Source organism: Manis pentadactyla, chromosome 1, assembly GCF_030020395.1.
Source record: "Manis pentadactyla isolate mManPen7 chromosome 1, mManPen7.hap1, whole genome shotgun sequence".
NCBI lineage: Eukaryota > Metazoa > Chordata > Mammalia > Pholidota > Manidae > Manis > Manis pentadactyla.
The window spans coordinates 186,672,338-186,688,149 of NC_080019.1; the positions used below are offsets into that span (position 1 = coordinate 186,672,338).

Genomic DNA, 15,812 nt, shown 5'->3' on the forward strand with positions numbered 1-15,812 from the left:
GAACCTCTTTTTAAAATATTTGTGAGAGAACTGATTATTTAATAATGTGATTTTATATAGTTCTCGTTATCTAATTTTGTGAGGAACCTAGTGTGCCTAGCATATAGTTGACAGTACAATTTGAAAGCCAATGTCATCACTTCCAGCCTCTGCAACTTGTAGAAGGTAAAATAAAATTTAGTAAGCACTGCTGTTGCACAGGGTATTATGAACTTTCTATATGTTACTTGTTCCTTATTAATACATTAGGAGCTAGATGACAGTTTCATTTTACAAATGAGACAGTTGAGGCTTATAGAGAGAGTGCTATTTGTGTAAGATCATGCAGTTAGGAAGTGACAACTTGGACCCTAGCCCTTCTAAGCTCGTCTTGCTTTCTTGAACAGACCACCTACACATGTAACTTTTTAGTGATGTCCCTGTGTTCTATTAATTAAATTACTAGCTGTTAAAGTATTTTTTACTGGATCAGAATATGAGCAAGACTTGGCAAGCCTGCTGTTGACAGTTGCTGGACTAGGCCTTTTCAGATTGTCCTTTGAGTGTGTTGTTTTTAAGTTGCTTCCAAAGCTAAAAAGAGTGTTATTTGGTTACTTTTTAGGGTCAGTGTAGTCTATCAGTGTATTCTATCCTTTGTTAGTCCACATGCCTCATTGAATTTATTATTACTTGGGGCCCTGAGGGATTATTTTTCTTGTTCTTTAGTTTTTATGACAGGTGACTTTGTTTTTGGAATGACCATATATCCTGGATTTTACAGATTGTCCAGAATAACTTTCTAGTTTAAAAGATGTGCTATATTAAATGATCACCCTAGATAGTAGAAGAGAGATAGAGATGTTGAATTTGGTCATTGTAACTAATTATATTTCAATTACATTACCTGAAGGAATTTAATAGCTAGCTGATTGAAATTTGGTCTTAACTTTTGTAATTCAAACACAGCAAGTATTTATGTATACTTCTCTATTTAGATTAATTCTTCAGTTGTGATTTAATTCATCAAGTCCATGAAACAGTACCAAAACTGTATTCTAGTTTGTGCAAACCTGTCAACAAAACATTACCTTTTGAGAAGGAAGCCCCCTCCCTCCTTTGGGGAGGGAGTGTGCTCTGTTTCACAACACTTGTGTTTTTAGATTTGGGTAAATTTATTATACTCCACTTCACCATGAGGAGACCATTTCTTTATACATACTTCGAATATTACTCTCATAGAAATAATTTACTTAAAAATGCACTACTAAGGAACCAACCCACATACTTATCCTAATTATACCTATTTTATTGTCCCACATTTCTTAAGGGGTTTACCCAAACTGTGAATCAGGTATAAAAACATAAAAAGCTTCATTTTATCTGAAGAAAATTTTTAAAAATTTATATTCTTTCTAGAAGGAACCCTGGATAGTAGTCAAATGTGTTTGTGTTGTAGAAATGTTTGCTTCTTTAAAAGAAAGAGAAAAAATACGCAAACCTTTATTGTATATTTTATTCAGAACCATTTTTAAGGAGTGCACAGTATATTTGCTAAAGGACTAAAGTTGAAGGTTTTAACAATACCTATTCATGACTAGAATGAAAAAATTAGGTACATTGTATTACCATATTTTATGTATTTCTACAAACTGAATTGTTCTATTCTTGTTTTTTTTCATCCTTTTCTAGTCTTTACTGGGTACTGGTCACTGGATGTATTTTTTTGTTGTTGTTTAAATTGGAAAAATCTTAAACCTGCTCACAGACAAGTAGGGTGTCCAGTGAGACTGAGACTGTTGGCAATGGCTTTTGAAGGGTCTGAGGAAGAAGCACAGGCAGAAGAGTTGAAAACTCAGCCTTGAGCGAGTGTTTGGCCACTCCCTGCTGCTGCTTGTGGGCAGAACATCTTTTCTAACTTACCTGCTGTTCTACAGAAGTCGGGTTGGATCAGTCTGAGCATTCATCAGAGAGCACAATATGGCTTAGATATTTGGCTTGCATATATCATATTTGACAGTGGAAAACAATGTTAATATTAGGAGTGCTTCTTAATCAACGAAGGAAGTGCCTGTTTTGTTTCTGAGCACTTTGTTTCCTGAACAAACAAGCCGCTGCAACATATACCCCATCCCAGCACCCCTCCAAACAAAACCAGAAACATTCTGTGTTCGTCCTTTCTTGGGGAAACACATGGTCAGCTTCTGCCATTGAGGAGAGTAGGTGAGCCAAGCATAGCTGTATAAGTTGAAACAGGTGGTAGGGGTATGGCTTAGATGTTGGATGACAGGGATAGATAGCTCTGTTGAAGGCAGGATTTCATAACTAGCAACAATTTTCTTTGTAATTAAGGACCTGACTCGTATACTTAAAACAGTAAAGTTACCCTTTGAAATAATGTTTATTAGTTATCTCATAAGGTTTTATTAAAAATTTGGATGATTTTTCCTAAATGTCCAATTATTTATAAACTTGAAAGTTTTTAGGGTGGGGAAAGTGGTCACAGAAATATGAATAGCTTTAGGGTTTGGCAAGTATGAAGTGTTATAAGCCCCAACTTTTAGTATATTTTATGTTTTTGCATATGGTAGTTTTATTTATGCCAGTCATTATTGACCCTGGCTTTTTAGAAGGAAGGATTTTAATCACTTTTCTTACTGTAATTATTGTAGTGCTTTATGCTTACAAAAGGCATAAGATGGGTCTAAGATATTTCTATACAGGCAGCATTATGAATTAGACCTAATAACCTAATTCAGTAGAGCATTTATCTTTAGGCATTTCCAGGTCCTTTCCTTACCAGTTAGAGGTACACTTTTGAGTTTTGTAATATGGTCTATTTACAGTTTTGAAAATAGGTGGCTTTAGTATCATTTATAGCACTTAAGCTTGCTACTGATACTTAAAGGAAAATGCCGAGATTCATCAGAAAGCATCTGTTCTGTCAAGCATAGAAAAACATTTCACTCTGAGGTTGCCTTTATCACAAAAAGAGAAATCACTTTAGAAATTAATGTGTGGAAGGCATTAGGCTGAATAACAATGTTTTTCACATTGATCTTTCAGCTACAATTACAATTGACTTCAAAGACTGAGAATTTGTCTCTTCCAGGAGAAAAACCATGAAATTCATAAATTCGATTTTAGTAAAATTTAAGTGTCTGTTGTGCAGTGATTTTCTTAATTCAGGACTGAAAAATATCTCATTGACTTATTGAAGATAATTTATTTAATGGTTGACAAATGACTGTTTTGATGAGGCTTAGAAGATAACAATAATAAATTATTTTTCAGTCTTCCAGAAAATTTTTCTCTTCCTCTCCTTGATTTCTATAACCTCAACAAGAAAGCATTAGTAAAAAATATTCAACAAAATCAAACCTGAGTCAGTGCCTTTATTCTCTCAGAAATACTGCCTGATGAAAAGGAAGAAAGAAATTACCTTTTTGAATCTTAAAAATCTTACAATGTCTGTCTTCTAGCTAACATAATAAAATTATAGGGTTTTATAAGTTGTGTGTTCCAAATATATTTTTGTGTGGACTCTTGTTTCCCTTTAGGGCGAGAGTCTTCTCAAAATTTTTGTGTTGCTGTATAATTCCCACAGATGGACATTTGTAGTAGAAAGTTAGGAAAATTTTATAATGATAGATTTGCACAGTCTAAGGGATACATGGTTTTTGTTTGGGGGTAGATGATAACACCTAGTAAATACCACCTGCTTCTTCCATCCAGGACCCAAACTGGCTATGAAGTGTGTTACTTTTAGGATTCATAGTATTTGAAGATTGAATTTGGTGCACTTATTATGAATAATTAGTGTTTTTTTCCCTCTCTTTTAAGGTGCTTTAGGATCTTGGTGCCTGTTCCAATCTGAGACTACCACAATAAGACAAGAAAGGGCAATGTCATGGTAGGCCGTTCTTAGTTGCTAGAGAAGTTAGGCCACTTAGTTATGAGGCTGATGAATTTTTGTTCTTAGTTCAAAACCATAAATACTCTCACTGACTTTAAGTATCAGCTGTGCTAGTATAGATTGCTCTTTCCTATGGAACTGAAGTATATTTTAAAAGATTTTTTTCTTTTTATAAAGAATGTCTTGTTGCGTCGTTTTGCTACACTGAAAGTTTCCTCATCGCTTGGTGAGACCCTCCTCTAATTCAATCTTTGTCTTTTGTCTTTGCTGCCTTGCAGGGTTGGTACAGTAGGCTTCACTAGACTTAGCTGCAACTCAGAATTTCTCCTCCAGCACCTGAGTAAATGCTGATGGTCTTGTGGAGAGTGGATTAAGAGTACGAGCTAAGTTCTCAATCCCAATTAAGAAGCGGAGGAAAATTTAAACTGTCTCCTTCAAAGTTTATCACAACCACCACCATCAAGACAGCAAACCAAAGGACAAAGACTTTGACCTGCTGTATTGCTCTGTGTAGTCCAGTTCACGTATGGTTTACAGACTTGACTGGGGTTACTAATGAGTAAATAAAAAGTCGGACACTTCTGTCATTGGACACTTTTATTCACAAAGTTACCAAAATGAGGGCTGTACTGGAGACAGCAGACATTGCCATAGTGGCCCTGTATTTTATCCTGGTCATGTGCATTGGTTTTTTTGCCATGTGGAAATCTAATAGAAGCACCGTGAGTGGATACTTCCTGGCGGGGCGCTCTATGACCTGGGTAGCGATTGGTGCCTCTCTGTTTGTGAGCAATATTGGGAGTGAGCACTTCATTGGGCTGGCAGGATCTGGAGCTGCAAGTGGATTTGCAGTGGGCGCATGGGAATTCAATGCCTTACTGCTTTTGCAACTTCTGGGATGGGTTTTCATCCCGATTTACATCCGGTCAGGGGTATATACCATGCCTGAATACTTGTCCAAGCGATTTGGTGGCCATAGGATTCAGGTCTATTTTGCAGCCCTGTCTCTGATTCTCTATATCTTCACCAAGCTCTCAGTGGATCTGTATTCGGGTGCCCTCTTTATCCAGGAGTCTTTGGGTTGGAACCTTTATGTGTCTGTCATCCTGCTCATTGGCATGACTGCTTTGCTGACTGTCACCGGAGGCCTTGTTGCAGTGATCTACACAGACACTCTACAGGCTCTGCTCATGATCGTTGGGGCACTCACACTTATGATTATTAGCATGATGGAGATTGGTGGGTTTGAGGAAGTTAAGAGAAGGTACATGTTGGCCTCACCCAATGTCACTTCCATCTTGTTGACATACAACCTTTCCAACACAAATTCTTGTAATGTCCACCCTAAGAAAGATGCACTGAAAATGTTGCGGAATCCAACAGATGAAGATGTTCCTTGGCCTGGATTCATTCTTGGGCAGACCCCAGCTTCAGTATGGTACTGGTGTGCTGACCAAGTCATCGTGCAGAGGGTCCTAGCGGCTAAAAACATTGCTCATGCCAGAGGCTCTACTCTTATGGCTGGCTTCTTGAAGCTTCTGCCAATGTTTATCATAGTTGTCCCAGGAATGATTTCCAGGATACTGTTCGCTGATGATATAGCTTGCATCAACCCAGAGCACTGCATGCAAGTATGTGGAAGCAGAGCTGGGTGCTCTAATATTGCTTACCCACGTCTGGTGATGAAGCTGGTTCCTGTGGGCCTCCGGGGATTAATGATGGCGGTGATGATTGCAGCTCTGATGAGTGACTTGGACTCTATCTTTAACAGCGCCAGTACCATATTCACCCTCGATGTGTACAAACTCATCCGTAAGAGTGCAAGCTCCCGGGAACTAATGATTGTGGGGAGGATATTTGTGGCTTTTATGGTGGTGATCAGCATTGCATGGGTGCCAATCATCGTGGAGATGCAAGGAGGCCAGATGTACCTTTACATTCAGGAGGTAGCAGATTACCTGACTCCCCCAGTTGCTGCCCTGTTCCTTCTGGCAATTTTCTGGAAGCGCTGCAATGAACAAGGGGCTTTCTATGGTGGAATGGCTGGCTTTGTTCTTGGAGCAGTCCGTTTGACACTGGCCTTTGCCTACCGTGCCCCAGAATGTGACCAACCTGATAACAGGCCAGGCTTCATCAAAGACATCCATTACATGTATGTGGCCACAGCATTGTTTTGGGTCACAGGACTCATTACTGTAATTGTTAGCCTTCTCACGCCACCTCCCACAAAGGAGCAGATTCGTACCACTACCTTTTGGTCTAAGAAGAGCCTGGTGGTGAAAGAGAGCTGCTCCCTGAAAGATGAACCATACAAAATGCAAGAAAAGAGCATTCTGAGATGCAATGAGAATAGTGAGGCCATCAACCACATCATTCCCAATGGGAAATCTGAAGATAGCATCAAGGGCCTTCAGCCTGAAGATGTTAATCTGTTGGTGACCTGCAGAGAGGAGGGTAACCCAGTGGCTTCTTTAGGTCATTCAGAGGCCGAAACACCAGTAGATGCTTATTCCAATGGGCAAGCGGCTCTCATGGGTGAGAAAGAGAGAAAGAAAGAAACAGAGGATGGAGGCCGGTACTGGAAGTTCATAGATTGGTTCTGTGGCTTTAAAAGTAAGAGCCTCAGCAAGAGAAGTCTCAGAGACCTGATGGAGGAGGAGGCTGTTTGTTTACAAATGTTGGAAGAACCTCCAAAAGTTAAACTAATACTAAATATTGGACTTTTTGCTGTGTGTTCACTTGGAATTTTCATGTTTGTTTATTTCTCCTTATGAACTTTTAAGGATATGATGAGACACTAACTTAAAAAAATACTGGTCTTTGAAAAAAAACTTAATGTAACTGTCGCATCTCTCAGGCATTGTTTACGCTGTAGGTTTTAGCTGAATTTTACTTAGCAGAAAATCATCTATTTGCAAGACTTTATTTTCCCAGAGATGGATGAAAGTAAAATTTTCAACCTAAATGAAGTAAAACTTGTTTGTCAGACTGAATTGTGCAAATGTGGTGTAAAAATTTCCATACCAAAGTAAGGAGAGACCAATTATTCTCATAGAATACCCAGAGCAGAATATATGCTGATATCATAAATAGGGTATACTGTCTGCACTGCCAAATCTTGGTAAACTTTCTTATTCTGAAGTAGAATCCTTGCTCATGTCAAAGTTTTTTCTCTGTCTCTGAAATCCCTCCAACTATTTTAAAAAACTGAATTTGTAGACATTGTAATCAGTTATGTACTGAAAATCTAATGTGCTTGTGGGGTACTTGCTTCAGGGCAAGTTAGTTTGCCAAGTTTGTTAGCATGAGCCTATGGATTCTGATTGTCAAAGAAAGGAAGAATGTTTATCTGTAGCTATTCTTGTACCACCAATATATGCAATGTTGGGAAAAAATTTCGGTTCCTTTTTTCTTCCTCTTTTGACTGAAGTTTAGATGAACCATAGTTAAATGACCACCAAGTCTGTCTTTTTAAAGTTATGTCATGATTGTATCGTTAAGTGATTATGGGGGAGAAAATGAAGTAAACATTGCTGATGATCCCCAAATGCATTGACCAAATTAAAGTGTTCATATAATTTGGGAATTAGCAGTCCTGAAACAGTGTTTGATTGACTTATGCCAAACAGGTGATTACTCATACTCCTCTAATTATCTAGCTTTGTTCTTGTCATTTGATAGTATTATTATCCAGATGCCTTCCCAAGTGGATCCAGTTGGAAGATAGGTCTAGAAATTTGAAGAAAAATTGACACTGCTTTTGTGCTGGGTTGCCCTACTTCATTTGGTCATATATTGAGGTCGACTTTTTAGAGGGAAATTTTAATTCTGAGATCATGTTCTATCCTTGATAAGTCTTTTTTCTGATTTACTATTTCAAAAAATTTGCCATCTGTACACAGCCTCTACATTTTTGTTTAAAGAGTTACAATAACTTAGAGCATGTGGATGTTTCAATGCACACTGGCCATCAGTAACAGAAGACTTGGTGTATGCTTTGCCATTGGAATAATCTTGCTGAGAATGGATAGCATGTTCAGGAGGTGCTATGAACAAGAACTTTCAGGTTTAGTAGTGTGTCTTGTGGAGGATATTATATGATTTGTGTAATTATAGGACCCTTTATCTTGACAGGGCTTGGCACCCAGTTGCAGCCTTAATAGATGGGAATCTATTTTTCACATTCTGATCACCCTTCATGAGGACAGGGTACAAAAGATGTTAGAGAAAACGTCTACAAATTATGTAGTTCTGTGTCTATACACTCAACACTGTCCTTTATCCTCCATGATAGATGAAGGAGACTAGTTGTGTATCTACTTTCTTTGATTTTTCTGTAGTATCTGATACTTTTTAAATTGCATGATTTTATTAAGCTTGTATTCGTTAGGGAAAAGTATTACTTTTTTAGATACTTTTGTAGATTTTGAATCAAAACTCAGTCCTGATGACTTTAAATTTTTTTGTAGTCTGTAAACTAGTTTCATTGTGATGGACTTGATTAGTCCAAAGTTGATTTTTAGAAATTATTGTGTAGTATAATGTCTTCCCATCTCCAGACTGCTTTCTGATGGACTGGGTCTGTAGATAAAAAAATAATTCATGTATGAATAGCATGATTTCTGAAAGTTAAGAGTGCCTTGTAGATTTTTTGTTTCTCAATTTCATTCTTAAGATTTATAAGCTAGGGGCCAAATAAATTGGGACCATCCTCTTCTTGTATGGAGGTTGAGGCTGTATCATGTGCAAGGTTAGAAAATCACTTGGAAGAATAGAAACCAAGTGTCCAAATCTGGACTCATGGTTGTCCTTTTCTCAAAGGAACTGTTCTTCCTTTGAGACAACTTTTTGGCATTTAGGGAAATAATAGGATCTTAGATCTTTCAAATTGGCATTTAATTGTAGAAATTAAGATTTTTTTTGACTCTGAACACATTGCTGTGTAAGTCAGCAGTGAGGATTGACGTATTGGTTGGGCAGCCTTCCTACCCTTTCCATTTACAGCACAAATGACTAGGTGGTGTTTATGTGGATTTCTCCTCCCTTTATTTAATGTTGAGTCCTAATAGTTTAGAGTATTAGGGTCTCTCTACCCTCTCTCTGCTGTTGTCTTAGTGTGCGCCATACATAAAATACATCATTTTGTATCTACTTGTGTGTATACAGATCAGGTCAAGTTTAGAGTACAAATGTATGTAAATAAGGAATGACTATTAGCATATCCATTAGGACTGTTTATTCTTGCCCGTATAAACATCACTTTATTTAGACTGAAGTCCCTGAAGCTTGCCCTTTTTATTGCTTCCCAGTAATAGATAATGTGCTTGAATAAGTATGTAAATTGCTGATTGCAACTTCATTTCAAGGACTGTTCTTCAGTCTGTATTTCATTAGAATGATTGTTCATGGAATGATACTTGGTTCGTCTTAAGCTAGCAAAATGTTTGTACTTTACACTAAATGGGTCCTAAATGATGCTGATCTCTGTTATTCACATGTATATATTTTTATATTGGCTCAAGCCAAGGCTCAGAATTGACCAAGAGTGATACTGACTAAAACAGCTAACGGTCAAAATAAAGTGAGGACACTGTCCTTTCAAAGGTGGGAAAAAATACTGTCTTACCTTCTGTTAATGGTATCCCCAATTCTTAAGAGTTTTGTCCTCTCAAGTATTCTTAGTCTCAAGATCTGATGAGAAGAGCTTATTCCTCTGGTATGTGGAATGACTATTGGCTCTTTTGTAGGACCTCTAATTTCCCAAGAATATTTTGTCCTGCCACCCCAAGATAGTAGAAATGGCTTTTGAAACAGCTGAGCCAGTCTTTTCCCCAACCATTCTTTCCTGGTGAGGTTATCACACTTTTCTTTAGTTTAAAGAAGATCAAGCAATGGCATAGGTACTGTGTCCTTTGGCCTAAATTCAGCAGATCTGGTCTACCAAGGCTTCTTTTTCACTTGGCTCAAAGGATCCACGGTCTCATTTTCATGAAGAGACTGGCCAGGGTCACATAGCTTAGTATTAAGGGATGATATCTCAGGTAATTAGCAGGGCCCCATCTATCTGTGAAACTTCATGTTTAAAGAACTGAGTTAGGAAGGTTGTTTACTCAGTTACCTAACCTGAGGCTAAGGGTAGGGTAGGAGGGCTGAAAAGTTTTGTCCAAGGTGATTGGTCTTTAAGTCTTCATATTTCTCAGTCCCTTTCTTCCCAAATACTGGGTTATGGTTCTTCCCTCTTCTCTTTGACTATCATTTAATATATAGCCTATGGCTTTGTCTTATTCTTTATCACCCTAGCTGGCTATATCTTATTAGCTATTTAAATGTTAGACCTGTCAGTGTTCCCACTTGTCAGTATTGAGCTTACTTGCTTTCCCTTATACTTTACTTCCTTGTATCATTTTCATCTGTGATATGATGGCTGGAAGGACCACATGGGTATCTAGTAGTGATATCTCACCATTCCCCAGGTTTCAGTTGAGAGACATATAAAGACTATTCCTGTTGAATTACATGATTGCAGAGACTTGCCAGGACAAAATTTTCCTAAGAGGTCAGAAAAACTATTAAGTGAGATGCTGGTAAGTACCTGGATGATAGAGACTTGACAAGTTGGTAAAGAACAAACATTAGCTTAAAGGACATAGACTTACTCATTGAATGCTAGAACTTGAAGCACCTTGACTACCAGTTTAAACCTCTCCCCATATAGAATAGGTACCAGTGAATAAGATTCAGCCTGTGAAACCTGGTTTGATGTTAAATATTATGAAGTATGAGTTTATTAACATATTTGAGGTTAAAATGATGTTTGATAGTGGTACTTTGGTAGAAAAAAAATGCTTTTAGGCTTCAGTATTCATAAGGTTTCTCATTAGCCAGGTGTTAAATTGCTTAAGTCATTTCAATTTTGACATTAGCCTGAGCAGACTTTACAAATAGGGTATGTTCCTATTTGTATGTGTACATACCCACCATTCAGAGAGACTGGTCTTTCTCTTCTACCTCCCTCATATTTCTTTAATTTTTCACCTATTCTTTCTTTCAACACTTAACAAATTATTGTTTTGATCTTTTGTCAGCTTAATTCACTTTCAGGCTTACTGCCATCGTGTGCAAGAGTGCAACTTTGCCCCAGTTTTGAAGACTTGGATCCAAATAATGATTCATTAAATATAGTTTTGTTCAAATATACTAAATTTCTGTTAGCTTAAACTGTACTCAAGAATGGTTTTCTCAGACTTTGTGATCACTAATAATAAAAGTTCTAATAATTCAGTATTTTATTCTCAAAACATTTTTCAAGAATTAAGCAGCAATAGTTAAAATTCATCCCAATCCCTTTGAAATGATGGCATGACAATGCAGAGAGGAATGGTGTTTGTTTTGATGCCAAAAACCCTTGTTTTTGCAGTAATTTAGGGTAAAAAGCTGGAACTAGTCAGGTGGCATATAGAGAAACCCCTTTTGTACTAGACAGGTGTGAAGCTGGATTATATAAAAAGTAATGTTTTGATTATCAGACTTGGTTAGACTCAGTTGACTTAACTGAGAGCTGCACATCCCTTTTCCTCCACTAAGGACACTTCTCTTAATTTGGTATGCTTTTCGTCAGTTCTCCGCTCTTTTGGAAGATTAGGTATTCATCTGACTCCTGGAACAGAATTCAGCTAAGGTTCAAAATAATTAATAGGCTTTGCCAGCACTGAGTCTCATACCATTATTCACATAGTCATATAAATGTTTTTATTTATAAAGAAAAACTTCTTTCTCCAGTGCTGGGAATAAGGCTTTAACCTACTGATTCGCCTTTAAAGGAATGTTATGAGAATTGATAAAATGTATGTTTCTGTTTCCATCTCAAGTCCTTTATAAAAGATAGGAGTTAGTTTTTTTGTTTTGAGTTAAACACCCCATTTATCTGGTAACTAACAGCATTAGCTATTGGCATACAATCTTTTATTCAGAAATAAAAAAGATTCGATGTATCTGTATCCTTACTAATCTCATGTGCTTTACTTAATCTGAGGCTGTTGACTTAAACCAATAACCTTACTTTACTTAACAACTTTTAAGTTTGGTTTGGTTACCTGAACTCATATCACCTTCAAAGAGGGATGTTAGAATAAATAAGCAACTGAGAGTAAGTCAAGACAAAGCACAGTGGTCTCTGATTCTCCTTAGTGTAGGAGCAGTGGTTTTGCTCCCCTCAGGAAAGCACTATACAGTAATTATTGCCCATTATAATGAAGCCCCCCACCCAACCAAACCCTTCTTACCCCACCCCAGTTCAAGACAGTTTATAGTCAGTGAACTCTATCAGTGAGGGAAATAACATATTTCATTGATTTCAGCAACAGCACAAGTTGACAGTAGATAACCACAACCTCATTGGAGACACACGTATCTTGGTAAATTCACTTTGTACCTAGAGTTGCTGGATAAAGGAATGTTTACATTCTTTTTATTGCCTCTGGACAAACCAGTCTAGAAAAGTTTTCAGTATATCATTGTAGTCTCAACTTCTGTAAGTGGAATGTTCCTTAATAACTCAATTTCTTGTTAATAATTGTTGGAAATTGAAATTAAGCTCATTGCTATTACTGAAATCCCAAATTGGCAAAGACCAATATATAGGGTATTTAATAATACAGTCAGTTTCTGAAATTTATGTGTTTTGATTAGTGCCTTCTGGTTACCAGTATTGACTCTGCTAGTTAATATGTTTCCCTTTCTAGATAGAAAATTCTTGTTACAATTCCTCTTTTTAAATTTTGTTATAACTAATGAAAATAAAAAAATAGATTTATATTTGCATACTTTATATGCAGTATTTATTTAGGTTCAAGGAAACCAGGTAGCTCCAATTTATGTAGATGAAATATTAATTCATCTGTATTTCTTTTATATCCTTAATTAAAAAATATAAGATTACTTATTAATTCTGTGAGTATATTTTAACATTTTCCAGTGTAGGTTTGATAGGCATATTTGAGAACATATAGGTAACATGAGTTTCACATTCCATGATAGGGAAAAAGCTTAAAGGTCCATAGAAAGCACAAAATTATGTTCACACATGTCTGTATTTCCACATGTAGAAAGCACAAGAGTATCAGTATTCTCATTATCCCACAAGTGCCAGTCATAAAACCCACCAGGTGTTTTGTCTTGGGAGTTGTTAGGATGATGTCCACAGTATTGAAAGCCCAAGACAATGAGGTATCTAAGTTATGGGTCCTAAATGATGTGTGATTCAATGGAATCTGAGTAAGTTTGTTCTACTTTGGTGTAGGGAGAGAATACACATGTCAAGAATGCAGTTTTATTTGGTGTTTACTAGCGCAAAGGAGGTCTGTGAGCTCTGTCCTTCAGTCTGGAACTAAGGAAACAAGGACAGACTTGGAAGGTTTTAGTGAATGAACAGTTGGACAAACATAAGCTGTAGAGCCATTGGAGTACTTGGTTTTTTATCTTAAATCTTAGGAAATTTTACCTTCCAACAAAAGTACCTGAAAATATGGAAGCATTTCACATTTAACAGGGCAAATAATACTTGACTCTCATCTTTGTGCAGTTTTGTATGTAAGAGATGAGGTCATCTTTACTTTTTCGTATGCCTGACTGCACTTCATTTTAATAGAGCAGAATTTGATCCAAGCGTTCTGAGCATCAAACTAATTCTGAGACAGATCTGCCAAATGAACAGCTTTGCTTTTTGTAATACTTGTGAAGAGTCTAAACGATTCTTTTCCCTGTCCTGTTACCTGCTTCAAGACTAGATGAGATGAAATCTGTGAATGTGCAAAAGTAGAAAATAATGTATTTGGCATTGCCCTTGTCTTACCCCCTCACTTTCTTCACTTGAATAGACCTTGTTTGTCAAGAATGAATATATTTTTGTCTTGGATTTTGCCTATATGTCAAAGGATATTAATGCAGAATGGGAGAGAAGTACTACCTTTATTCCCATCTCCTCATTTTTTTATTTATCTTAGGGAAAGACTTTGTCAACTCTTGAGTGAAGAATAAAGGCTGGTGTTCAAGAAAAGTTAACCTGAACACTTGGAGGGAGAGATTGCCTCCTCCAGCAAAAAGTAGCCAGGTGTGTACCTACAGCATTATTTAGATGTAAAACCTCAGGCTTAGGAGTAATAAGCAGATGGGGTACCAGAAATGCAGGAAAAAGGAGAGATTTGAGGAACATCTTTGGCTTAGCCATAGTGATAAGGCGAGGCAGTTATAACCTGTTAGTCCTATGTAGTAAGTGTTCTGTACCTTTAAATGTTGTTTTTAAATTTTAATAGTTTGTAAGAACTTAATACTTTTGAAGATTCCTTTGGCAGAATATCTTTAATTTTTAATTCCATGGAAAATTGCTTTAATTAGTCTAGGTGAAAGTAGTCCTAGCGCTGTAAATATGTATAATTAGAATTTTCTGATTTCACTTTGAGATCTCTAACTTTTGAGTGGCAAACAGATCAACAAGCCCTTTGCTCATGGACTTTTCTGTGGGGTTGTTAAAATGTAAAAGCTGTATTTTTTTTAATAATAATGACTTATTACATTAGTGTCAGGTGATGGTATGGAATCTGTTACCCTGCTTTCCCCCACCAATATTGCTTAGTTTTTTATAGATTGCCAACAGAGTTCAGAAATAGAGCAGGGATTTATTCATTCTTTGCTTCCACATTTCATTCTGTTGCCCAGACCTGTATTGGCAATCATATATGAACTATGTTAACACTTCTCAGTTCTTTTCTTTCTTTCTTTCTCTTTTTTTTTTGATAAGGTGGATATCAAAACTAGTTGCTGTGCAAAAGTTAGTAGTCTTCTTCAAGAAGAAAACCAATTCCTTTTCTAATATCCTGTGAAATTGCTTCATTCATTTTATTTTTAAGCCAAATGTCAGCAGAGTACTGCTGCTTTTATCTAGTAATTTTGATATGTAAGTATTAATGCATTTTTAAAAGATGTCTACGTTGAAAAATATTTTTCCCAGTATCCTGCCTATTATGCTTTGTTCAGATTTTCTGTAAAAGACCAGTTTGTGTACTGGGGGTGTGTATTGTGCACATGTATCATATTGTCAGTTATGCATTATAGACCAAATGTAATGATAAATGGAGTTGTTGAGTTACTGGTGAGTTTTAAGAATTGTAAACTGATTTCCAGTGTACCCTTCATTGTCCACAGCTTTTTTTTTTTAAGGTTTGACTAATCTGATTCATCTCATTGTATAATGTTTTAGTTGCAAGTAGGGAGTAGAATTTGGTATAAACCAGGTTACTCCATATTGAAAGGAATACAGTTGAAATTGTAGATTTAGAATTGTTAACCACACATTGACAATTCTAACTATTCTAGCCTACTGTATACAATCTGATTTTTTAAATTGTAGACATGTATAATCTTGGTATAATGTGTTTTTAAAAGTTACTGTTTAAAAAATGAGAAAGTGAAGCAAATCTGCTTAAGACTTGTCAGTTTTCATTACTGACTTTGTAAGATACACTGTTCTTTGTGTCCTGTGTGTTACTTTGCCAGCTGCTGCATTAGCCTTCAAAGTATTTGGAAACTTAAGATGAACTACATTTCTTGCAAAGTATATTCCTTTCTGTGGTATTTTGTCCTGTAACTGAAGTAAAGTAATTATTTTATGGAAATGTTAGCACTTCTGTACCAACTTTGAATAAAATGAAAAATTTACATTTCTTTGACTGAGTATTTTCAGTATGACCACATGTGTACCCATAAAAATATACTGTGTTCCATGTCTCAGTTGAAGAAGCTGTGCCTCAGTTCCCTCTCTTTTGGCTCATGTATGGTTCCATTGAGTTCCCCCTACCAGTTATTGCTATTCTTTCCCTCAGTAAACATGGACTCATAGGTATTGCCTAAGAATTGAGCTATATAT

The 15,812-nt window shown here is 36.6% G+C and overlaps 2 protein-coding genes across 3 annotated transcripts in view; both read left to right on the forward strand.

Annotated features, from left to right (window-relative positions):
• SLC5A3 (solute carrier family 5 member 3) overlaps positions 1–13,887 on the forward strand; it is a 30,204-nt gene extending 16,317 nt beyond the window's left edge. The window contains exons 1-2 of one of the 2 annotated variants that reach the window (XM_036880233.2): positions 3,492–3,889; positions 4,171–13,887. In XM_036880233.2, coding sequence (XP_036736128.2) covers positions 4,510–6,666 — 2,157 coding nt within the window. In that variant the 5' untranslated portion in view covers positions 3,492–3,889; positions 4,171–4,509 and the 3' untranslated portion in view covers positions 6,667–13,887. Of the gene's footprint in view, positions 1–3,491; positions 3,890–4,170 lie in introns of those variants that run through there. The other variant, XM_036880232.2, reaches the window with a different exon arrangement.
• The window catches only part of MRPS6 (mitochondrial ribosomal protein S6), a 65,592-nt gene that overhangs the window by 16,643 nt on the left and 33,137 nt on the right, over positions 1–15,812 (forward strand). The gene's annotated exons all lie outside the window — the stretch shown is intronic.